This window comes from Tachypleus tridentatus, chromosome 7, assembly GCF_004210375.1.
Source record: "Tachypleus tridentatus isolate NWPU-2018 chromosome 7, ASM421037v1, whole genome shotgun sequence".
In the NCBI taxonomy this organism is placed as follows: Eukaryota; Metazoa; Arthropoda; class Merostomata; order Xiphosura; family Limulidae; genus Tachypleus; species Tachypleus tridentatus.
The window spans coordinates 122825604-122853053 of NC_134831.1; the positions used below are offsets into that span (position 1 = coordinate 122825604).

General features: G+C 33.8%; 1 protein-coding gene across 1 annotated transcript in view; it reads right to left on the reverse strand.

Annotated features, from left to right (window-relative positions):
* LOC143256520 (uncharacterized) overlaps window positions 1–27450 on the reverse strand; it is an 82477-nt gene that overhangs the window by 16576 nt on the left and 38451 nt on the right. The window contains exons 2-11 of the mRNA XM_076513859.1: window positions 17218–17289; window positions 13236–13307; window positions 10177–10248; window positions 6594–6737; window positions 5838–5909; window positions 5369–5440; window positions 4595–4663; window positions 4149–4292; window positions 1437–1577; window positions 148–213 (exon numbers count right to left, since the gene is read on the reverse strand). Of these exons, the coding sequence (XP_076369974.1) occupies window positions 148–213; window positions 1437–1577; window positions 4149–4292; window positions 4595–4663; window positions 5369–5440; window positions 5838–5909; window positions 6594–6737; window positions 10177–10248; window positions 13236–13307; window positions 17218–17289 (924 nt within the window). The remainder of the gene's footprint in view (window positions 1–147; window positions 214–1436; window positions 1578–4148; window positions 4293–4594; window positions 4664–5368; window positions 5441–5837; window positions 5910–6593; window positions 6738–10176; window positions 10249–13235; window positions 13308–17217; window positions 17290–27450) is intronic.

Consider the following 27450-nt stretch of genomic DNA (forward strand, 5'->3'; position numbering starts at 1 on the left):
ATATTTTTCTCAGATTTTTATTTATAATAATTATAATGCACTGTTTCATAATTTGGATACCCTCTATTTGAACGACATTTTCAGCCATAGCATTATAATAATCTTGTACAGAACAAAATAAAAGTTTCAAAGCGTGAAAGGCCTTACATGAGTCGTAGTTCCGTACAGTTTATGAGCTCAGGAAGTTTCGAAAGTCGATTTGATTTAAGGCTTCTGTGAAAATAAATAAGAACATATTCTTCATCAAATCAGAAATACTTAAGAAACTACTGAGAACTGAAAGAAAGAAAAGTAAATAAATTTACTTTAAAAACTGAAATTTTAGTGCTCGAATAATTTTATAAAAAGTAGTAAGCCATTACAAAAATCTGATATTCATTTCTGTGAGTTCCTGACACTTTAGATTTGCACGTGTGCATATTAAAACATGTAATGAGTCATCTTAATCAAACTGGTAATATTTTTTCACAGTTTACCACCGCCACTACCATTAAAGTAAACGAGCTGTTATAACGCTATTAATAAAACTACTATGAATTTTTCCTAGAAGAATAATTATTACTAAGTACGGTTTTAGCAGCTTGGTTCTGGATCTGTAGTTTAAAAACAACAGAAGTTTACTGCTATAATTCATACGAAAGAAAACTAGGACACAAATATTTGACATTAACTAAGATAACAAAAGCGTGAACTGTAATATTAGGTATAACTTTTAACAGCTTCATTAATGGTGTAATATTATCAAGTCATAAAGACAATTGCTGAAGAAGACGTAATCAGGTTTTTTGCGTTCTATTATATTAATGTTTACGTTATGTATGATTGGATTTAAAATAATCTCAAATAAAAACAAAACACAGGTTTAGAATTTCTCTTCTAGTGTAAAAGAGATTGTATTTCCAAATGGATACCTTTCTGTCAAGTAATTTAGTATAAAAAATCCAATTATCAATGAGTCGACCTATTGAAACAAAACCACATGTAATATAAATGTCAAAAGTAAAAGTTCAATGCCAGTCTTATTTTTCTAATTACTTTGAGAAAAAAAGTCCTTTACAAAAGTTATATCCATGTAATTAAAATTCTCCACAAAATATTAAATATTGTGATATTTTTTTCATAGTGATAAATGTTTGATGGAAAAGTAAACTAATACTGTAGGTAAAGAATTATAATCTCAGTGTTGTTTATTCTAGGAAGTTTAGCATTAGTCATATTCTCACAGTAAGACATAACACTGGAGCAGTGCATGTCAGTGGGCTATAACGCTGAAGCAATACGCATGTGTGGGTTATAAAAGTACATCTTCTTACGTAATAACGCTCACAGAAAAGAAAAAAAAAAAACGAATCTGATCACATAGAATCCCTCAAAATGATCAATAACCGTAGCACGAGCATATAAAATATCAAATATTATTCAAAACTATTTCTTACAAGCTTCTCAAGAGTGGAGTCTCTGTGCAAAACTTAGTAGGCACTTTTTCCAGTAAGCCTCTGTCCAAACGAAGATATTCCAATGCACTTGTACCAGTTAGATCCGGGAATTCTTTTAGATGTCGAGCTTCTCCAAGAACTCTGGAAAGTTAGAGAAAACACAAGTATTTTAAAAACGACTTCTGTGTTTACATTCAGTTTTCCGGTCCGGCATGGCCAGGTCGGTTAAGGCGTTCGACTCGTAATCTGAGGGTCGCGGGTTCGAATCCCGGTCGTACTAAACATGCTCGCCCTTTCAGACGTGGGGGCGTTATAATGTGACGGTCAATCCCATTATTCGTTTGTAAAAGAGTAGCCCAAGAGTTGGCGATGGGTGGTGATGACTACATGCCTTCCTTCTAGTCTTACACTGTTAACTTAGGGACGGCTAGCGCAGATAGCCCTCGAATGGCTTTGCGCGAAATTCAAAACAAACAAACAAACAGTACATTAAATTTCAATATAGAAACAGATTGATCAACTTTGAATCTGTATCTATGAAATTTATCTTAAAAGTTCGTCAGGCATGGCTAGGTGGTTAGGAATCGCTTGACTCGCCATCTGAGGGTCACGGATTCGAATCTGCCTCCCACTACACATCCTCGCACTTTCAGTTATATAGGGACGGCTAATCTGCTATCATTGGTAAAGGAGTAGTCTAAGCGTTGGTAGTGGGTGGTGGTGAGTAGGTGCCTTCCCTCTTGTGTTACATTGGGGACCACTAGTGAAGATAGTCCTCGTGTAGCTCTGCTCGAAATTCAAACCTCAGTTTTAATTAACATTGCATGTCGTTGCTATTTTTACTTTTCTACAGATCGTATGGACGTCTTAATGAGTTAAAGTGTTAAATATTGTGTTTATAGCACCAGATCTACAGATCGTATGGACGTCTTAATGAGTTAAAGTGTTAAGTATTGTGTTTATAGCACCAGATCTACAGATCGTATGGACGTCTTAATGAGTTAAGGTGTTAAATATTGTGTTTATAGTACCATGTCTACAGATCGTATGGACGTCTTAATGAGTTAAAGTGTTAAATATTGTGTTTATAGTACCATGTCTACAGATCATATGGACGTCTTAATGAGTTAAAGTGTTAAATATTGTGTTTATTGTACCAGATCTACAAGTAATTAATTTTTCTTCTGAAACATTTTGATAATTTAGAAACAAACGACCTCTATCTTCAGATAATAAAACAAATACGGTTTTACAACTTCATGAAGATTTACTGTTTATAAGGTCTCATTATTACGAGCAGCTGTAGCTGTTGATTATGTTGTATATCTGAAACGTTGGGAAATTAACACATATGTGTATAAATATAATGCTGTAAAAATATTCAGACAAGAGAATATTTAGTCATTATTTCTATTTTATGGACTACTTCTTCCATGTCATTACAGAATGTAAATTACAACACTATGATAATGCTTCACTGTTGATAACTGAATAAACCAGGGTAAGAATACTTATCATTCTTTATAATTATCATATACTTGTACCAAGGGCATGTCATAAGGGTTCTGTTTGAATGAACACAGTGGTCAAATTTATGGTCTGATATAACTGTCATGGTATACCATGAAGTGTCTTTACTATATGAAAAGAAGCTAGCAAGGAGCTGGCATATGGTACTGGTATATGCTAGAAGAAATTAATTTAAAAGCACATCACAGAGAAACCTTGATAAAAACAGTGTTTGACACTATATATTAAAGTTATGTCGTCATGCCACGGCCCAAAAAAGCGTAGAGAATTGTCTGTATAAGAGAGAGTTTTCATAAAAGCTTTACGTCATGCTGGCTGAACCCTCCCATAAATTGCTGCAGATATGAGATGTTCCCCAAACAAGGTCACGTACATCCTATATCGTGAGACCTAGACAAGCAAACTTGAAGATGGGAAAGTAAGAGGTTGAACACCTAAACTCAAGGATACTAATGTTAAGTATCTTTGTTTATGTTGCCTTCAGGACAAAAGAAAGACTGGTACTGATCTCAAGCATGAGATAAACAACCATGAACCAAATAATAGAAAAGTGTCCAGATCTACAGTATCATGAAGACTCAACCAGAATGGAATATTTGGTTGTGTGGTAGTTAAAAAAAAAAACTTTTACTTTGATCTTCAAATATTGTAAAGAGGTTAACATTTTCTATAAAAACTGGACCGCTGATAACTGGAAAAGGGTATTATGGACGGATGAGTCCAAGTTTGAAATACTTGGTTCATAACCTCTTTATGTAACCTCTTCGCAGGGTGATAATGAATCTTCCTCCAAATTAGTATGGAGGTTCATTAGACTCACACATTTTACATTAGTTTTCTGTTTTGCGTTTTTTAACACTACCTCGCCTCCTGTAGATGGATCTTCAATAAATTTGGTATGAAGATTTTTGGGTTCATGTGGAGTCGAGGTACATGAAAAGGCGGGATTTCACATTTTGTGTTTTACAGTTTTTATGGGCATTTTTACGTTTTTACAATTGCATATAACAGAAGCAGCGTTTCACATTCTAAGATAATATTTCATTAATCATGAATTTACATAACTTTCATCCAGAGGGCGGGTACTCCAGCTAGTATATACGTACATAAAACTGAAGATATAGTTTATGTGCAATATGTTAAAAAACCTAAAAAAACTACAAATAGATTAACCGGTCTTACAGCTCTTTTAGGTCCGGAAGGTTGGTAAAGGTGCGTCTTCCTACATCTACAATAGGGTTATGACCCATTTCCAACAGCGTAAGTTGTCGGTTATTCTGGAAGGCATTTGCTGATATGTAGGTAATCTGGTTTTCGACAAATGTGCTGAAAGAGACAGAATAAATTGGTTAAAAAATGACACGTTTAGAATGGAATCACCTACCTGTGGTGAAGATTCCTTGATATCTATTCATTTATTTTCAGAAGTACTTTTTGCTTTCTTCTTGCTGATAATACCCGTTCCTTATCAGTGGTAACTTAATAAAGTGTATTCTATACAGAATCTCATCAAGGGTTTAGATTAGTTTCTCAAAATATCCACAAACGAGCTTTAGAAATCTGGCATGTAAGTTTTGAACGTTAGATCATGTAATGTTAACTCAGTTATGAATTATAACTGTACTTACAGTTCTTGTAAGTGTGGAAGACACTGGAGGGCTTCAGGTATCTTCTTTAGTTTATTTCTGTTTATTTCCCTAAAGATACAACAATATAAAAAGTAATTTATTAACATATATTTTCATATGAACCAAAAATCTCACTTGCAAACTCTCGCTGGTGCGCATTTTACATTATTGAAACCACAGAACTGCGGTTGTTTGTTTTTTCGAAAGCGTTTCATTCAAAACGGGGCCCGACATGGCCAAGCGTGTTAAGGCGTTCGACTCGTAATCCTAGGGTCGCGGGTTCGAATCCCCGTCGCGCCAAATGTGCTCGCCCTTTCAGCCGTAGGGGCGTTATAAAGTGACGATCAATCCGACTATTCATTGGTAAAAAAAGTAGCCCAAGAGTTGGCGGTGGGTGATGATGACTAGCTGCCTTCTCTCTAGTCTTACACTGCTAAATTAGGGACGGCTAGCGCAGATAGCCCTCGAGTAGCTTTGCGCGAAATTCAAAAAAACAAAACAAGCATAAAATATTTCATATCGAACAGTAACGTTTATCTTCTGATACATATTAGTACCTTCATCTAGAAACCTCAACGTAAAATTTTTTAAATGTGACCCGATACTCAATTACTTTAATCGACTGAAACTTGTACACAAGTCATTCATTGAAAATTACACTTGTTTGACGATCGCGTTGCATGGAAGATGGTAAAATTACGAATGAAGCTATATTTCAAATTTATCTACACCAATATATATTTGTAATATTAATATAATCTATAGTATACTTACAAAACTTTGAGAGAGTAGAGACCTTCGAAGGCTTTTGGTTCAATTACCTCGATACTGTTTCCTTGAAGTATCCTAAAAATTAAAGACACGGTTACTTATGAAATATTATTATTTGTTGAGTTGTTTTAGTCTGTAATTTTTTTTCAAGTTCACAACTCTTAAGAAATTAATTGATCTTTTTTGAAAGATTTGGATCAACTTGAAATATGAATCTTAAAAGTAAAAAAGTAAAAACGTCAACGGTCCTAAATATCTCTTAAAATTAATAAGTTCGATTACAGAGAAGACGTTAAAGTTATTTTCAATTCAGTACCAGAAGTATTACGTAAACAAAATTCCATAAATATATCATTCAGTCATATATGTATAATTATTTGTAAATTGGTTGAAAAACCACGACGTTATGTACTTACAAAATTACAAGCTTGGTTTGTAGATTGGTTGAAAAACCACGACGTTATGTACTTACAAAATTACGAGCTTGGTCAGATTTGTGAAAGCATAATTCGGGATTACACGAATGTTGTTAGCAGCTAGGTTTCTACAGAAAGCAAAAAAAAAAAAACAATTAAAATATTTATCAGATGAAATTTGTTACAGAAATGACGTTTGTTTTGTTTTTAATGTAAACACCATTTGAAACTCTACAAAGATATCACTTAGCAAATTAATATCCACAAATAATTAGAAATTACTTTTGGAGCATTCATCTATTTTTCGAAATAATTTTGAAGCATAGTAAAATGTGATTAATGCCTCCTTGTAAATTAAGAATAGAGCTACAAAGTAACACAGGCTGTGCCTCTGACGGGCAATTTGTTTACAAAAGAGAAGAAAACTGTTCGCCGATAGTTTGTGGATTTATAACGCTCGAATTTCGGATTCTAGCTACGAAAATAACAGGAACATTAACCAACTATCATTATATTTCTTAAGTTCCATGTTGACCAACAGAGAAGAGCGAAGATGGTTAAAATTAGAATTTAAACCCTTTTGGTGTTTCGCAAAGTTTTCAAAATTCCTTTCTTATTACACGTGTTTCAGAATATGTAAACGAAACAAGTCCACAAAGATATATTTCTGAGTTTTTTATTTTTTACATGTAAAACTTAAGCTGAAACTAATAAGCGCGTCCGTACAAAAATGTTTAAATGCACTTCGGTAAACACTAATAGATATCTTTGAAATAGCAAATATCTTAATCGTAAACGAAATATTGACGTACACGGCCTGCAACTGTGTTAAGTCCGCTAGGGCTCTTACTGGAACTTCCGTCAAGAGATTTCCATCCAGCCATAGCTTCTGTAAATTCTTTAAACTCGACAGGCTTCCCTCGGGAATATGTGTGAGTTTGTTCCCATTAATATGTCTGAAGAAATATAGCCAACAAACGTATAAATATTCTGAAATTATCTAAACATATTACATAAGCTTACTAGTTTAATATATCAAGCTAATTAGGAGTACGCAAAGTCATATAATAAACACTCACAAAGTTTAAAAAAAGTATCCATTCATCAGCTGGATTCTATTGCTGTTATCGGTATTTTTTGTCACAATCACGAGGTTCGCGACTTTTAGGGACTTGCGTTAATTTAAAATTCAAGCATCAAGCTAACAAAAGCACAAAAATTCTCATAACAATTTCTTAATATACAATAAATAAATGAAAATAATAACAAATATATATCTACACATTTTAAGCAACACTCTTAACGTAATTAACCTTAAAGTAAAATATAAGTTAATTCACAAAACATCTCAAACCCCAGTTGCTTGGTTCAGGCATTATCATTATTTTCTTGTCTTCTAAAACACGTGAAACCGGTTTCACAGAATATATATTTATGCAATCCTCTCTAACAAAGTTCAATGTATACTGAAAGTCCATTAAATGGCTGTGACTTGGCATTTGAAATGAACAATCGTAATTGTTTGTAAAACAACAATGCCCTCTGTATGTCACGGAGAATCGAACTTTGGAGCTCAAGGTTTTATGTCCGTAAAGATAGCGTTACACAGGTTGTTGTTTACCTAAAGTGTCGCTTAGCAAAATGATGCAGATAATACAGTAACTTATCGTTTGCAGGGAAAAATAGAATAAATAACAAAATTATGCAAGAAATAGTAAACACATGAAAAATCCAGTTAAAAGCAACCAATGAAAAGGTCACACATAGAGTACTCAATTGTCTCAGTGGTCAGCTTAAGGACTCATGATGGTAAAAGTTCGGGCTTCAATTCCACATCATGACCACAGCGAATATAGTCTATTGTGTAGCTTTGTGCTTAAAAACAACAACAAAAAGCAACAAAAAGAAAAATAAATTATTAAACATTCTATAAGTTGTGTTGATACACATCAGGTTAGCAATGTGGTATAGCTATGGATTTCGGAGCCGCAAAGCAGGGTTCGAAAGCTTGTGGTCCGGCATGGCCAGGCGATTAGAGCGCTCGACTCGTAATCCGAGAGTCGCGGGTTCGAATACCCGTCACACTAAACATGCTCGTCCTTTCAGCCGTGGAGGCGTTATAATGTTACGGTCAATCGCACTATTTGTTACTAAAAGAGTAATGGCGATGACTAGTTGCCTTCCCTCTAGGCTTATACTGTTAAATTAGGAACGGCTAGCGCAGATAGCCCTCGTGTAGCTTTGAACGAAATAAAAAAAAAAAAACAAACCAATCGAGTGCATGCGGGGCCAAAAATATATATTCTCTTCGCTTTAAAGTGGACGTATTATAAAAGTGTCTATCAATCCTCGGTGTGGATTGCAGGTGGTGGGTACTGGCTGCCGTATCACTGATTAGAAGTTCAAAATTAGAAATAGCGATAAACATTTCTGGTAGTTTTCCCATAAATATAAATAATTTACCCAATTAATACGACTTTTAAGACCTTTCTTTGTACACGTGGTCAGTTTAAAGTTCACGCAGCCAAAAGCAATAAAGTCAGAACTGAAATGTGTGTAAGCGATTCTAAGAAATTATGAAACTTGCGATAATAATATTGACTTTAACTTTTAAACAAAAAAGCAGAGATGGTAAGCGTGACAGCTAATGCTGTTAATAAAAACATATTTAATAGCTAAGTTAATGGATTAATAGTGTAGTACTATATTTAAAAAAGAATAAATAATTACAGTTTAAAATAACGAAAACAAAGTAAAACCAACAGTGGACGCCATACTAAGTGTGTTAATTATCAACTAAATAAGAGAGAATCCTCAATAGCCGCGGCTTGGATTTTGTTTTGAATTTTGCGCTAAGCTACTCGAGGGCTATTTGCGCTAGCAGTCCCTAATTTAGCAATGTAAGATAGCTAGTCATCACCACCCATCACCAATTCTTGACACTACTCCCACGAGTAGTGGGATTGACCGTCACATTATAACGCCCCTACACTAAAAGGGCGAGTATGTTTGGTGTGACGGGGATTCGAACTCGCGACTCTCAGATTACGAGTCGAGCGCCTTAACCACCTGGCCGTACCGGGCTATAACCGCGCCACTTGAGATTATATTAGGGAGGGTTAGAATAAATTATCTATGAGACTTCCCCCCCTATTTTGTATTAGCTGTATTTTTGGACGCCATCTTGGGACGTTCATACACCCGATTCGATTTTGTTAACAATCAGGATCTCTACATACCTACTGTCAAATTAAATTTTTTTAAGCAGGATTAGAGTAAATTAATCTATAAAACTTTACTCATGGTCAAATAAACCACTCGAAAGGGTTTGACTTCCCGAGTCCAAGACTGTAATTAGATCTAAAATCAGTCAAGAAATGACGGAACTATGAGCAAAAACTTTGGAAAAAATCAATTCAGTTCTGTTCTATGAGTCACTATGCTGCGACTCAAATAACAAGTAAATATATTAAGTTACATATGTAATAGTTTTAAAGACTATTGAAATTATCACAAAATAATTACATTTTTCAAAAAATGGTAAATGATACTTTCTTTGTGTTTGTTTTGGTTTTTTTTAGGCGCAAAGCTACACAATGGACTATGTGTGCTCTGCCCATCGCATGTATCAAAACCCGAACTTTAGCATTATAAGCCTCCAGAATTGTTGCTGAGTCGCTAAAAGTGAGTAAATTCTTCATGAAAAATAAGAATAGATTTATGAGCTATTTCAATAAAACCATGTAATGTTGGAAAAGTTTATGATATCTAATGAACTGCATGAGACTTATTTGGTGATTTGTATTCGAAAAATTGAGAAATTATATTCTCAAACTAGAAATGTCTGTTTTATTGGAAATGTTGATTTCTACGTATGATTATAAGTCTAGGTAGTGCGTTTTGTTTGTACTGAAATAATATTTCATACAGCGTTTAAATGTGTTTGTTATTGGTGAGAAACCCCGATAATTCGATATAACAAAACATCCATCTGTTGACGTTTGAGACTAATAATATTCATCTCGATAAACAACAGGCTGTTAAATTAATCAATAGTCGCCCTCCATAGAATTTGTTTTTGCTTCAACGGGCCTCTCCAAAGCACAGATAGCCCTCGAGTAGCTTTGTGCGAAATTCAAAAACAAACAAAGCCTCTCCAAATATACATTTCAAAGATCCAAAGAAGCTGAAAATTTGTACGTTTTTAGGCCTAATTCTATATTAAGTAACACTTTCGATAATTCATTTAAGAGCAATATTTCCGCATATTTTACATCTCATTGTGCACAGTATCTCCAATTTATTCATTGTGCACGGTATCTCCAATTTATTCAATGTGCACAGTATCTCCAATTTATTTATTGTGCACAGTATCTCCAATTTAGTTTTACGTACAGAGTTTCTAAAGTTGGAATTTCACGCAAGGCTTCAATTGGCACCTTCTGTAGTTTGTTGTTTTCCAGTGACCTGTAATACAAACAAAATATAAGTAATTATTTTGTAAGTAGATAATCTATCAATGCGTACTATTACGAGAAAGCAAACTACATAAAGTATTTTAATTGGATGATTTTGCAAATGAAACTGATAAACATTATTGATGTTTATGGGAACCTTTCTGCGTAGTCGTAAGTGTTATAAGGCTTAGACGTTAAATAACCCAGTTATTCTTTAGGTAAAGCGTAGTATATTATTAAACACGTTTTGAAAGGTATTGTACTAACAATGGTTTTCTGTAACAGCCACCAGAACTACTTGTTCTCATTTCATGTTATTAATCTTCCTACAAAATTGTATGATCCGAGCATTTATGAAAGGAGAAACTAGGTAAATAAAGAGTTTATTAATTGCATGTTAGAAGTGCAAATGCAATACATTTGCGAACAAATGAAGTGCATGATATGAACAATACAGAAATGACCAATGTAGTGAAAAAACTCAGACAGCCAATAAAGAATTCCTTGTTACAAAGGTTAGCAATTTAAAGCTCCAACTAACAGCAACGTATTGAAACAGATAAAAAGGCTCAATAACATATGTTGTTGTTGATGTTGTTGGGTTTTGCACAGTTACACAAGAATTATCTGTGCTAGTCGTCTTTAAGTTAGAAGTGATAGACTAGAACGAAGGCAGCTAGTCAACACTACCCACCACCAACTCTAGGGCTACTCTTTTACCAACGAAAAGTGAGACTAACCTTCACATTATAGCGCTCTCCTAGCTGAAAAGACGAACATGTTTGCTGACGGGATTCAAACCGGTAATAAGCACATTGCGAAACAAACGCCCTAAGAATCAGGCCAAACTAGGCCTGCATAACAGAGAAATACAGAAAATAGAGATGCGAAAACAAGACATGCAAACATAAGGAAAAAACTGCTTCGTGTAATATCGTTTTTGTTTTACTCCCAGTTTATTACCCGTTCTTTTTATGACAAAGATAATTAAAATGCCTCTTTAGAAAACCGGAAAAAAGAATAATGTAGATTTAGTACCACCGCATTATGGTACCTCTGTAGAGGTACAGTTGCCAGTGTCGACATTGGTATTTCAAATGAAGATATACAACTACACCAGCATTGCACATAGGTATCGCTAAATGAAATTGTAACGAATGTAACCGCAATACGCGTACACGAATTAAATAGCACAATCAGTTCTACCATCACAGATGGTGAAGCAGGTTTCTTTGAACATGCGCAAAGTTGTATATGACGTCTGTGTACGCAAGCCGTCTCTAATATAGCAGTAACAGACTAGAGGAAAGGGCCCGACATGGCCAGGTGAGTTATGGCGTGCAACTCGTAATCTGAGGGTCGCGGGCGAGCATGTTTGGTGCGACAGAGCTAGCGGTGGGTGGTATTGACTTCCTTCTAGTTTTGTTTGTTTGTTTTTTGAATTTCGCCCAAAGCTACTCGAGGGCTATCTGCGCTAGCCATCCCTAATTTAGTAGTGTAAGACTAGAGGGAAGGCAACTAGTCATCACCACCCACCACCAGCTCTTCGACTACTCTTTTACCAACGAATAGTGGGATTGACCGCACTTATAACAACCTAACAGCTAAAATAATGACAGAGATTCGAACCTCCGACTCTCAGATTGTGAGTTACGTAAGTTAACTACTACGTCATACTATGGATGAAACGCTAAAAATTAATGTAGAAATGCACAGGTGGTAAAGTATAACCTAAATTTTACAAAAAACAAACAATTACCTTAATAAAATTGATAAATTACTGAAAGATTTGGGATGAACTTTCAACACAGTGTCCCCAAACACAGTGTCCTCTATATCAAATAAAGTTCTTTTTTAACTGTATATTTACACAATGTTTATGTAGCTCAGGGTTCTGGTGGTCAGAAACAGTCTGCGGGTCAAGCACGTTCGCGGTAGTGAATTGGTAGCGAGCGTTGTCGACTAGCTGTCTCCCTTTCAGTCTATCACTTTGCGTGAAATTACTTCCCATGATGTGCAATTTAATATAATGATTTTTATAAATGCATAAATAAATTATATACATGTGTGTGTGTGTATAGGGAGAAATAAAGAATTTGTGTCTCACTTGAAATGAAAAGTGATAACCGATTAGGACATGTTTAGAGATTACCACGATAACAATATTGTGTAATTATACCCTAGAGATACGAGCCAATTAGAGTCAACATGACATCAAATGATTTAACGATGGGTTACTTGGTTATATTTGCCTTAAACTAGTTGAGCGAGTTTTATCTCAGCAAAATTTTGAAACCCTACGATACTTGGGAAAAATGATGCCAGATAGAAACATTGAATTAAAGACACAAATGGAAACAGAATTTCAAAGAAGGGATAGGACAGACTTTAGAGTTGAGTGGAGATAAAAGTGTAATAAGCAAAAGATAAAACGCTTAGAGAGTTATAGATAGAGCCAAGTCCACGTGACAACGTGGCTTGTTTTGTTTTTGAATTTTGCGCAAAGCTACACGAGGACTAGCCGCCTCTAATTCAGCAATGTAAGATTACAGGCAAGGCAGATAGTCATCACCACCCACCTCCAACTCTTAGGCTGATCTTTTACCCAAGAATAGTGAGATTGACCGTCACTTTCCAACGCCCCCATGGTTAAAATGGCGAGCAAGTTTGGCACGACGGGGACTCGAACCCGCGACCCTCGGATTACGAGTCGCACGTCTTAACACGCTTGGTCATGCCGGACTGGGAGTGTAAGGACATAGTTTATGTATTACCATATATGTAGTATGGACATAGTAAAAAAACTACTTAAAATTATCACTAGTATTTGTTACACAGAGTTTATTAATGATAAATATAGGGATATTCAATACAATTTCGAAAATATTTTGACGAAATATTTCTGTACAGAGAGAATATGTTTGAATTCAAATAAGTCGGGTTTATCATATTTCTAAAAATATTTTATTACACACTAGTTATTTTTTAAATACTTACAGCGTTTTGAGATGAAAAAGTCCGCTAAATACGTTTGGAGGTAGGGTTCTGATGCTATTACTGCCCAAATCTCTGAAAAGAATACAACAGAAATAAAATACTGAATACATATAATGTGGTAGGCCTGATTATTAAAACAACAATGAAAAAATGTAGGATTTATAAATGTTTCTCTTGCCCAACATACGACTTTTCATTTGAATTTATCTATGTGCTTCCTTTGTATAATGTCAGTGTATAGTGGTATATTAGCTGTGTGCTTCCTTTGTATAATGTCAGTGTATAGTTGTATATTATCTATGTGTTTCCCTTGTCTAATATCAGAGTATAGTGATATATTGTGCATGTGCTTTCCCGGTCTAATGTCAGTGTATAGTGGTATATTATCTATATGCTTTCCTTGTGTAATGTCAGGGTATAGTGACATATTATCTATGTGTTTCCCTTGTGTAATGTCAGAGTATAGTGGTATATTATGCATCTGCTTCCCCGGTCTAACGTCAGAATATAGTGGTATATAATGCCGCATTTGTCTCAATTAATGCGGTACTCACAACATCATTTGAACGAGGTGAAAGAAAATAAAAGCTTTGTCATTAGTCCACTAAATATTTTTATTGTATAGTCCTGTGAATTATTTGTATGTGGTTGTCACTTTATCACGTTCTCCAATCAATGTGTTTTTCTCATCCCTAACGGCAGGATGTTTCCGTGTTTAATTATCTAGGTAATTAGTACACTTTTTCACGTTCGCCTAAATTTATTAAAAGTACGAGGGAGGGGACACGTGCAAGGAAGAAGAGTTGAGCAAATGGGAAAATGTTTAGAAAAGAAACAAAGTAGGAGGCACGTGCTCCATCTCTACTTGAAATTGTCTTCTGCTACTTTCCATCTCTTCAGGACTTTTTGTCTTTTTAATTTTTGGGGTTTTTGTAACGTAGTTTCCCCTTTTTTTCGATCTTTCTCAGACAGAGAAATATAAAGTGAGTATAACTGTTATATTTTGTGTACTAACGTTGCACTAGTAATATTTTTCACAAGGGAAGTTTTAGTGATAGGTTTATTTAAAGTACAACCTATAATATATTTACTGTTACACATTTATTTTAATACCTAAGTTTGTTTCAGTTTGATGCATGTGGCGTATTGTTGGATGTGTACTGCGCAAGTCCCGCCTGTTGTCTAAATTTGTAGAACATTCTCGAGAGCAAGAATCACCGATACGAAAATACTAGCCTGTCTTCGAATATTGTTGAACGTTCGAAAATCTCGCGTGATTGGTAAAAAAGCTCGCCGAGAGATTGTAATAGAATGTACTGTTGGTTAGCTACCGTTAGTATACTATAAGCCCGTCAAGTAACATGTGTCTCTGTATCAACATAAAAGTAATTTGTGCTTCGTGGGCCTGGACAGTTGATGAAATATTCAGCTCCAGATCAGATAGAAGAATGAATGTTGTTTGTGAATTCATACAATTTTTGTATGTAAAGCAATATTTTAATAACTATTTTTGTGTGTGTATTTTCATATTGCAAAGCCACATCAGGCTATCTGCTGAGTCCATCGAGGGGAATCGAAGCCCTGATTTTAGCGTTGTAAGTAACTACTTGTAATAACCGTTATTATAAACTGTATTATTATTTCTACATTAAAATATATTTGTGTTAAGAAAGAAAATTCTGTGTATCAATCTTGTTAGCATGTATCATAAATTTAATACATATCTAAATTCAATTAAGTTTTAAATTATAATTAAAATTTTCGGCTATGTGTGCTTTTGAACTTTCAGAAAACTGAGTAATGTTGTTTGCAACATTAGTGTTTCTCACTACATGTCACTATAGTGATAAGAAACAATAGCGTTTTTCACTCTAGTGATATAACATTGGCCGTTTTGTGTTAATAAAATACGACGTAATAACGCTAAGTATTATTTTAAAATCATTAAACTTCACATCTTCACTTGTTATTGGAATTTAAGCTTCTAAATAATTGTCTTTTATACATTTCAGATTACCGGTTCTTGAATTTGATCAGTTGACAAAGGAAATACGAATTTTGTTAAAGTTTATCTCTTTGGTTTTACAACGTTAAACATCGTGTTTCGATATCAATGGAAGGCAGAACACCAAAATTACATCGTGTAGCTTTATGTTCAACATTAGTAAAAATAAATCAACCACAGTGTGGGGTTATGTATATATAAATTCAAATTTTACTGTAATATTCATTTGAGTCTCCAAAAATATATAAGAGAGTTAAGAGATGTGAGATCAGACTCATTTCAGCCTGTAAGAAATATACCAAAGTAAAGAGATGCGAGATCAAAACCATCTGAGCCTGTAAGAAATATAACAAAGTAAAGAGATGCGAAATCAAAATCATCTGAGCCTGTAAGAAATATAACAAAGTAATGAGATGCGAATTCAAAATCATTTGAGCCTGTATCAAATTTAACAAAGTAAAGAGACGCGAGATCAAAATCATTTGAGGCTGTAAGAAATATAACAAAGTAAAGAGATGCGAATTCAAAATCATTTAAGCCTGTAAGAAATATAACAAAGTAAAGAGACGCGAGATCAAAATCATTTGAGGCTGTAAGAAATATACCGAAGTAAAGAGATGCGAGATCAAAATCATTTGAGGCTGTAAGAAATATAACAAAGTAAAGAGACGCGACATCAAAATCATTTGAACCTGTAAGAAATTTAACAAAGTAAAGAGAAGCGAGATCAAAGTCATTTAAGCCTGTACAAAATATAACAAAGTAAAGAGACGCGAGATAATTTCCTTTAGGCTGTAAGAAATATAAGAAAACAAAGAGTTGAGAGTTCAACATTATTTGAGGCCGAAAGGAATTTCAAAATCATTTGAGTAAAGAGACGAGAGACCAAAATAATTTGAGCATATAAGGAATATAACAAAGGAAAGAGACGCAACATCAAAATCATTTGAGCTTCTAAGGAATATAACAAAGTAAAGAGACGAGAGATCAAAATAATTTGAGCTTCTAAGGAATATAACAAAGTAAAGAGACGAGAGATCAAAATAATTTGAGCTTCTAAGGAATATAACAAAGTAAAGAGACACGAGATCAATTCCTTTGAGCCTGTGACAAATATAATTTGAGCAGAGAGTTCAACATGATTTGAGCCTTTGAGAAATATAACAAAGTAAAGAGACGAGAGATCAAAATAATTTGAGCATATAAGGAATATAACAAAGTAAAGAGACGAGAGACCAAAATAATTTGAGCATATCAAAGTAAAGAGAAGAGATCAAAATAATTTGAGCTTCTAAGTATAACAAAGTAAAGAGACGAGAGATCAAAATAATTTGAGCTTCAAAGGAATATAACAAAGTAAAGAGACACGAGATCAATTCCTTTGAACCTGTGACAAATATAAAAAAATAAAGAGCAGAGAGTTCAACATGATTTGAGCCTTTGAGAAATATAACAAAATAAGGAGACGCGAGATGAAAATCATTTGAGGCTGTAAGAAATAAAACAAAGTAAAGAGACACGAGATCAAAATAATTTTCTTTTAATTTCAGTAGTCACTAAAAATGTTTTCTCAATATTAAAGCTGCTCTTGAGATTATAACGATCTTATTAAAGTGAACAAAGTATTCAACTTGTATATACTTTCCCAATGTTTGTAATCATTATAAAGACATAAATGAAAGACTGGAATATTATTCAATAAACATCACTCATATATACATATATGTACTAATAAAAGAGAATGATTTATGAGTTTAACCTTTTTTATTACTGAAATTCCTGCACCTAAAATATTCAATTAAGATTTTGTTGTTGTTTTTTCACACACCAAGGATGCATTTGAGGTATATATATATATATATTATGTTTTAACATACCATCCATAAAAAAAAAGCACACGTACACCACAGTTGATCATTATTGAGAATTTTACTGGCAAAACTGATTCTCGTATAGTCGAAGCTTTATTATACTTACAGGTTTTTTAAACTCAGAAGATGTCGAAATGCAAAATCTGGAAGGTGACTGATGTTGTTAGTCCTGAGAACCCTAATATAATACAAAAACGTATCATATATATACAAAAGCGAAGGGACTATCTTTAAGAATAAATTGACAGTGAAGATCCTTATATGTATAACCAAAACACGTACAAACTTCTGCACGTGGATACGATTCTAAAACACAAATATTGATTACTTATACAATGTTGTCATCTATCTCTCTATATATATACAGCGTACGTTTTCTTAAACTTTAACTCTAAAAGCTAATATTACAACAAAGCTGTATATTTCTAATACATAATAAAAGTATATTTAAATGTTTTTCTGCTGATTTTTTATGAATTAAGCACAAAGCTAAACAATGGGCTATCCATGCTCTGCCCACCATGGGTATCGAAACCCGGATTTTAGCGGTGTAAGTCCGCAGACATACCGCTGAGCCACTGGGAAGCCTTCTCTGCTGATTTATTACCCTCACTGTACTTTAGCTATAAAAACAAACTTAAAAAGAATGAAATAAACATTTTTTGGGTTAATGCCACACCATGATTACAACAGAAATGACACAGCTTGTAATAACAAATAATGTTTGTTTTAAATTGCACGCAAAGCTTCACGAGGACTATCTACGCTAGCCGTCCCTAATTTAGCAGAGTAAGAGTAGAGGGGAGGCAGCTAGTCATCACCACCCACCGCCAACTCTTGGACTACTTATTTACCAACGAATAGTGGGAATAGTGGCAAGCATGTTTGGTGTCATAGGTTTGATCAAACAATCAAGTTGTACAGTTTTTGTACTATTAGCACTGATGAAGCCTTAACGACAAAATATTAGTTGGAATAAAAGTTTTTATATTATGAGCTGAATATTAAAGGTCGTTTTTTTACCTTGACGCTTTTGCCAAAATGTCTCACCTTATCCAGCAAACAAACATTACAAATTCTAAAAGAAAACTAAATATTTATCAGACAATGGTACATAAAGAAACTCTACCGTAGTCCAATCAAACGTTTGTAGTATTGCTATTCCAGACACTCATATCATCGACACATTACAACGCCCTCACAGCTAACAAGGGCGAGCATGTTTGGTGCGACTGACATTCGAAATCGCGACCCTCAAATTACGAATCGAGCGTTCCAACCACCTGGCCTTGCCGGGCCGTAACAAAGAATGAACTTTTATAAATGTCTTCTGGCAAACTGCGACAGGAAGCGGAAGAACACATTTGAATTACTGGCTCGTAAATCTAACGCTTTACACACAAGAAAATATTTAATTTCCCAACAGCTAATGCAGATTAAGTGCGGTTCAGTAAGATTCTAATACAGAAGTTTACTCCCTTCTTCACGTACATATAAAAACAGTAAAATAACAAAAATGAGTATATATGTTTACAATACCGAAAATTTTACTAATTTGTTATCGTCTATATCGAATATTATCAACACATTTAACAGGTATTGCGTCTGCGTGTCTTCTAATCCGCAACACAAGAGTCGTGGGTTCGATTCCCGTCCCACTAAACATGCTCGCCCTTTCAACGGTGGGGAGTTCTAATGTGATGCTTAATCCCACGATTCACTAGTAAAAGAATCAGCCCAAACGTTGGCGGTGGGTTTCGGTGACTAGCTGTAGTGATTTTATTAATATGCATCTTTCCTTGTAGTTGTTTGATTTACGCGTTATAAAGTGTCATGATGACATATCGAAACGCCATTTATCATCATCATTATGCTTCTACTGAGGAGCTTCGCTGAAAACTCGTGCTCGCTTTCATGAATTTTAATGTGCCAGGTTAATTACTTATACTTGCACGTGAAAAAAATCAGTATCGTCTGAACATGATTGAAAAACAGCAACAATATTAATGCTTCTGTTTTTTTAGCTCCCTTCCTCACAACAGACGCTCAATGGTATGTCTAAAGATGTTTTACGCTAAAAACTTGGTTTCGAACCCGCAATAAGCAGAGCACAGACAGCCTCTTGTGTAGCTTCGTACTTAAAACAAAAAAAATGTTTTTCAAGGATATAAATGAACTAAAGTTGATTATTCTTACTAGAGGAGGACGATAAAGGATTATATTCATCAGAATTATTTTCTTTTATCCAAAGTAATTTGTTATTTAAATATATTCATTGTCATCCTATTACAATATTAGTTTTGCAAAAAATACTAAATGCCAGGAAATCTAAGAAAGATTTTGATTTAGTATTTCAACTATTTTAGTATTGGAAAAAACAAAAATGAAACAATCAAAATGTGATAAAAAAGGAACATTGTTACAGTGTTACCCACTGCAGTTAATTATGATTTTTATATTAATATTATTTTATATTATCTATTAAATTTCTAATATTTAAACTTACCAGTTAAACTATTAGAACATACATTTTTCAAAGAACATATAATTATAATTCATAAATGTTGAACGCTCCAAGTGATAAAGCTTTTATTAGTAAACTCAAGCTATCTAGGCTTACACAACTCATCACACTTACATCAGGTAGTAAAATTATTCATTTGAATTTCAGTTATCTGTGTTTTTCTGAAGAATTATAAAATCCTGAGCCAATTTTAGGAGGTATTCGATAGTTAAAATAACTGCTGCCCATGAAAGCTCATGTGACTTTTACAGTTAAGATAGTTTTCCACGTTTCTGAATTTGAAAATTATATATATATAGTTTCGTTGTTATGTGACATGGAAACTTTAATCCTTAAGTAATTGCCAATATAAATTTTAATCCATAAGTTATCACGAATGGAAACTTTAATCCTTAAGTAACTGCTATTGTAAATTTTAATCCATAAGTTATTACCAATGGAAACTTAATTTTTTGTTTAGTTTAAAATATTATCATTTACTTTGTTCCTGTTTTAAACGTAATTATAAGCAAGACCGTTTCCACAAAACAAAACTCGAGGTTTAGTATTCTAAACCGTCAAGAGTACAGATACTTCAAAACAGTTCTGGATTAACAATAAATGTCTGAGTTGCTTTAAATATATTCTTTGAAGTTTAATAAAATACAACTTTAAAGATTATACTTTTATTTATTTTTAGTCTAAAAATAGTACTGTACAGTTTTCTCGCTTTTTTATATTATTATTGAAAATGTAAATTGTATTTATTTCACACTACTTTTAAGGTTAGTTAACAGATTTTATACAAACACTAATAGGTACTAATCTGATACCTTGTTTAGTTACTGATTTCCCTGGATATATCAGTCTGTACAAATATTGTAACGACAGTTCTTTTAATAAACGAGACGGTCCCGGTATCAAATTGAGACGTTCGAGATGTCAGATCCTGACGACTTAGGTGACGCAAGCCTAAAAGTCTTCCTCTGACAGTAAATCTAATCTTTGTTTACCACGATTTAAATAAGTTTTTTTATTATTGTTGCATTTTACGAAAGTCTAATGACAAATTTTCTCCATTCTTTTTCATCTAATAATCAGTAGGACAGGAAAACAAAGTAAGTCTAAAGTAGTGTTTGTTGAGCAACATGTAGTCTGGAGCCGTAGGAATATATACCCATTACTCTAATAAGCTTAACGTTGTAAACAGGTAACTGATAACGTATTTAAAACCAAAAATTTATACTTCCTTTAACCTACTCCATATTTAAAAATATACATTGCTTCAAAGTAAAGTAACACACTTAAGTAAATTAACTCTTTTCTTAACGCAGTATAACGAAAAACGAATAGAATGGCTATTGAGTAATCGTTTTTCGTGCAAACGTTAAATATACTTACGAATTTTACTTAAGCCTTTTCAGAGCTAATAATCACACGTAAAACAGTCTATAGATAGTAAGTGTTGTATTATATTAATTTGTTGTTGTTGGAAGTTGTGTGTTCTTCCATACAGCTGATTTGTACTGAAATATTACATCATTTGTAAATATATAATTAGAGCGTTGATGTTAATGATACATAATTACATAATAATACATTATAATACAATATATAATACATAATTACAAAAATGGAGTAAAAATATAACCAACCCCAAAGTACCCCACTCGTGCATTAATTTTCATTCCACATACCACAAGGTGTGGGGTGGAGGTAGCTAGTAATCGTATTCAGACTTAACTACTGGAACCGAAAAAAATAACACTAAATCATATACGCGAAAGTAAAAATACATTTGTCTTTGAATTCATAATGGCTTCAAATTTTATTCGCTCTGATTAACTTCACTCATTACTAGGACATTCATGAATCATGCATTCTTCATAGACAAAAATAGTGTCGATTTTTCTACTTACGTATTATTTCATACTTTTATTTTCACACGATGTCAGTGCATCTTATACAAACGCAATTAAAACGTAACTAGAAATCGGTGTGGTTTCTTTTGAATTTTGCGCAAAGCTATACAAGAGCTATCTGCCCTAGCCATCCCTAATTTAGCAGTGTAAGACTAGAGGAAAGGCAGCTAGTCATCACCACCACCCACCACCAACTCTTGGGCTACTCTTTTACCAACGAATAATTGAATTGACCGTCACATTATAACGTCCACAGGACTGAAATGGTAAGCATGTTTTATGTGACGGGGATTTGAACCCGCGCTTGAAATCTAACAAACATAAATTCACAAATAGATCCCCTACTAAACACAATGGAACATTTAAGGAAGTTAAGTAAGTGTACGAATGTTTCGTTACATAGTGTATTAAAGTATGAATTATATGCTTTTTTATTATATTTTTAGTTATACAGCAAAATGAAAATATTCAATAGTATGAAATGTGGGTAAATAAATAACGTATATAATACTTATATATTTCTTAAAGTTAAGTAACTTAAACCGGGAAAGGCAATCATTATTGTATACATATTTTAATATTTTAAATTTTATCACCAGCTGTTTCGGTTAGTTTAGAGAGTACAACTATTTCTATATAGCTAATGCAGTTTGTAAAAAAAAAATATTTTTTTTTGCAAGCCGGAAATCAAAAAATAAAACTTGAATATTCTTTTCGTTGCTTACGTGCTGATGTACTTTTATAGTAACCAAGTCAAAGTTTGCTAACACATAAATGGACAGGTTTTACATAGAAACACACTCAGACGAAAACGAGTCACATCTGACAGAAAATTGTCACACAAAACAAACCAAGGCAGTTTTGACACATGGATTGTTATACGAGTAGGGAAAACATATATAGTTTCTCGCTTGAACTAACCGAAAAGAAAGACATTAATAATGGAAATAAAATCATAAAATTCAATTTCAATAAAGTGACATTAACCATTTTAATAGGGTAGAGTTCTAGACTTTATCTCTCAATGACAAATATTTACCCATATATCAAGTTTTTCCTACAAATCTTATGAAGAAATATTGAGGAACACTGAAAACCAGCACGAATTTAAGAAATCACTTCTTAGCTTTTATGAGTAGCAAAACCTTTATATGATCTAAATTTAAACTTTCCAATTGCCTGAATAAAAATGGAAGTTTGCATTAGGTATTCCTTCGGATTTAGTAAAAAATCTCATTAATGAAAGGTATTATATGCACAAAAAGTGCACAGTAAAAAATATAATATTGTCATTTGTACTTAATTAAATACACAGAATTAATTTTTAATGTCTAATAATTTTTCATATTAAAAGCTATAAAGAGACTGCATTAAATTCATGCCCTTTTCAAAGGATAATGATCATTAATTAGTTTCACATTAAGACACGAAACTTGTTAGTAAGTTGTACAAAGTGGTTAACTGTATGTAGAAATGTAAATTATTATTACCATTTATTAAATACGTTTTCTTCTTTGCTGTAAAATGAAAACGCAAAATATTCTTACCATCAAGAAGAGATTTGAAGTCAGTGCATAAATGTAGTTCGTTCGTTATAAGTTTTATGCACTCCTTAGTTTATCTAATCTATATAAAAGCCAGTGAGTACCACGTCACGTCACGCTTGATTCCTTGAAACAGGAGTTATAAAACCAAAATGCATTTATCCAGATAGAATAGTTCAATTACTGTCTGCCCATTACGTTTTTAGTGACGACTTTGCAAGGGTGGTGTGAAACCTTATAAGTGTTGTTAGTGTTTGTATAATAAGTCTAAAGTAAAGATATAGTGTCCATTAAAATTATCATGAAAGTAAAAAATATAAATTAAATTGTAAATTTAAATCGTTTTTGAATTATTTTCTAATATACCACAAATATTCTTAATAAAAAGCAAACTCTTTAATCATGGAGATTCTAAATTAAGAAATCAACAAATATTTTTCAGTACATAAGCTAACAGCAATATTATGTATACTTTTTTTTGATAAGCGACATGACATAAAATTAATTGTTGGAACATAGTGTTACCGAAACGCACTGATTTTTCTATACATTAAAAGTTGTTAATCTAACTGATTTTTCCCAATACTTATTTTATGAATACGTTACAAATCCATTTCATGAATGATCCTAAATTTGATTGGCTAACGAAGGAATTGACACTTTCAACTGGGCCCGACATGGGCAGGTGGTTAAGGCACTTGACTCCGAGGGTCGTGGATTTGAATCCCCGTCACACCAAACATGCTCGCCCTTTCAGCCGTGGGGGCGTTATAATGTGAAGGTCAATCCTACCATTCGTTGGTAAAAGAGTAGCCTAAGAGTTGGCGGTGAGTGGTGATGACTAGCTACCTTCCCTCTAGTCTTACACTGCTAAATTAGGGACGGCTAGCACAGATAGCCCTCGAATAGCTTTGTGCGAAATTCAAAATCAAACAAACTGGACTTCCTGCAGCGTATTCAAAATTCGTGAAGTAAATAAACAATTTCAATTAATATTATTTTAGCACAGAAGGAAATTGAGACTGTGCTTTAAATATTCTATATTTCAGTTGTTAATTATTATAGATGTGTGGTATTCAACATATATAATTTACGTTTCTACATACAGTTAACCACTCTGTTCAACTTACTAACAAGTTTCGTGTCTTAATGTGAAACTAATTAAAGATCTTTATCCTTTAAAAAGGACATGGTTTTAATGTCGTCCTTTTATAGCTTTTAATATGAAAAATTATTAGACATTAAAAATTAATTCTGTGTATTTAATTAAGTACAAATGACAATATTATATTTTTACTGTGCACTTATTATGCATATAATACCTTTCATTAATGAGATTTTTTACTAAATCCAAAGGAATACGTAATGCCAACTTCCATTTTTATTGAAACAATTGGAAAGTTTACATTCAGATCATATAAAGGTTTTGCCACTCATAAAAGCTAAGAAGTGAGTTCTTGAACATGTGCTGGTTTTCAATGTCCCTCAGTTTTTGGTTATAAGATTTTGCAGGAAAAACTTGATATGTGGGTAAATATTTGTCATTGAGAGATAAAGTCTAGAACTCCACCCTATTAAAATGGTTAATGTCTTTTTATAGAAAATTAATTTTACGATTTTACTTCCATTATTAATGTCTTTCTTTTCGGTTAGTTCAAGCGAGAAACTATATCAAGTCGTCTCAAAACTTTTAGATATCAGATGAATATATTTTGAATCTCCGTCCCACCAGCCGTGGGAGCGTTGTAATGTAACGGTCAATCCCACCATTCATTGGTAAAAGAATATCCCAAAAGTTAGCGGTGGGTGGTGATGACTAGCTGCTTTCCCTGTAGTCTTCACTGTTAAATGAGGGACGGCTAGCGCAGATAGCCCTCGTGTAGCTTTGCGCGAAACTCAAATAAACCCAAGTTGTTTCATTACATATCAGTTGTCAACAAGGATCTATATATTCTATAAAATGTCGTTTATCAATGTAACTGAGAACCAGTTTAAATCCACCTTCTCTTCACATCACATGCACACAGATATTAATACTTATTTGCTTGACTAAACCATCATTTTAAAACTGTTCATAAGTAAGCAGGACTTAGACGTATACCACCAGAGGACCCAGTTCTGCATAGTTTAAAGAAAGTCCCATGAGATTCGAAAAGAAAGCATATTTCCAGTTGTTACCCCACCCCACCCCAACGTAACATTTACCTCCCTTTACCATTTAATTATCAAAGTTATATAAAACCTTGTTTAAACTTTACAGAGTCTGTTTACAGGAAACGAACAAGCTAAGTTTGAAACTGTTATTATCCAAGAGTAGTTTACGAATATCCCCTACCACCACCACAAAAACAAAATCAACAAAAAACGCGTTAGAACTAGTTAATTAATAACTTCTGAAATTAACTTACTAACTTCACCATTAATAATTTTTGGATGTTTAGGACTAGTATTTAGGGTGTTTTTCATTAAGCACAAAGCTATATAATTGGCGACCTGTGCTTTGCTGTGGGTGTCAAAACCTGAATTTCAGTGTGATAATCTGTGAGGATTGCTGAACAACTGTGAGCACTTTAAGCGTTAAGTGAATATATTCGTATATTATTTGGTGAATCTCTTTTCCCCCATTTAAATAGGTGCACTATGTTTGTTTATTAATTTCGCGCAAAGCTACACAAGGGCGACATGCGTTAGCCGTCCCTCATTTAACAGTGAAAGACTAGTGGGAAGGGAGCTAGTCATTACCACCCACTGCTAATTCTTGGGCCACTCTTCTACCTACGAATTGTGGGATTGGTCGTCACTTATAACGCCCCCACAGCTGAAATGGCGAGCATGTGTGGTGCGACGGAGTTTCGAACCCGTGACCCGCATATTACAAGTCCAGCGTCCCTACCATCCAGTCATGCTGGACCAATAGGTTCTCTAACGTTGGAAACAGTTCAATAAAAAATAAATTATTAATTTATTAATAAATTCTAAATTAATTTTTTGTTTGTGAATTTCGTGCAAAACTACACGAGGGCTATCTGCGCTACCCGTCTCTAACTTAGCAGTGTAAGACTAGAGGAAAGGCAGCTAGCTATTATCACCTACCGCCAATTCTTGGGTTACTCTTTTACAAATGAATAGTAGGATTGACTGTAACATTATAACGCCCCCACAGCTGAAAGGGCGAGCATGTTTGATGTGATGGGGATTCGAATCCGCGACCCTCAGATTACAAGTCGAGTGTCCTGTCAACCTGATCTAACTATTAATAGATTTCCCTTTCAATTATCCCCTCTTGAGTGACAAGTTATCTACTGCGGATAAAGTTTTTTCGTCTGCAAACAACAACTTCCCATTGAAGTTATTTACCTTTTTTCCTTATACGGTTACAATTCATTGTTTTGAAATAAATTACCGCAAGAACAAGTGTACATCTTGTTAAAGGTTAATGTGTTAATACAATCGCAACGATTTTACCATTAAATTGTTACAATTAAAAACGGATTATTTTTCTTTATTTCGAGATCTGAGGCTGGTGGCGAGCGTTGGGTCACCCTAAATGTTAATGCATCATCGGCGATTCTCGGGCAGATTTACCTGGTAGTGTCCATATGTTCTCCAGGTGGGCGTGACTGATTTATCAGTGAGAGACTACAGGGGAAGATTAACTTTTCAATAACACTCATCGCCAACTTTTGAGTTACACCCTCACCAACGAATCGTGCGATTGACTGTCATATTATAACGCCCTATACGGCTATAACAACAAACAGATTCGACAAGGGTGATTGGAAGATTGCGTTTCGAGCGCCCTTCTTCCGGGCCATGATAAACAACAATAACAACAAGCATATAAATCAGAGTTGAATTTCTCCTTCTGTCAGGAGAAGCAGCCAGTGAACGCACATTGATCGATATCCTTTGTAATGTTTCGTAAGATTACTTCATCTGTTAACAAAAGAAATATTATCTAGCGAAGCAAAACAACGAGAACTAAATCCGAAATATCAATAAGAAAACAAAAGTCTAGAAAAAAATGCCAAAGATTTAACCGTATCATGTCTTGCTAGCAACTCTGCAAATGGTTTACAAAGAAACTAAAGACGCGTCTGTTTCAATTCTGTTCTGTTAAATTAGTTTGATCTCTCTCTTCCTCCATGTTTTCTCAATAAAATGCTTTAATAGTGTTCCCTAGCTGAAAATTAAATAAGTAATTGCAACTGTGAATTATTTTTAAAAGTTCCAGCCATTCTGTATAGACTCCAAAAGTGGTATGTTGTCTTTGACATAGAATAAGGAACTGTGGTTTTGTTAAATGAATGCCTTAGATTAGCTGAGACTTTTTTAAACAGTGTTCAAACTGAAATGAAAACAGTTTTAAA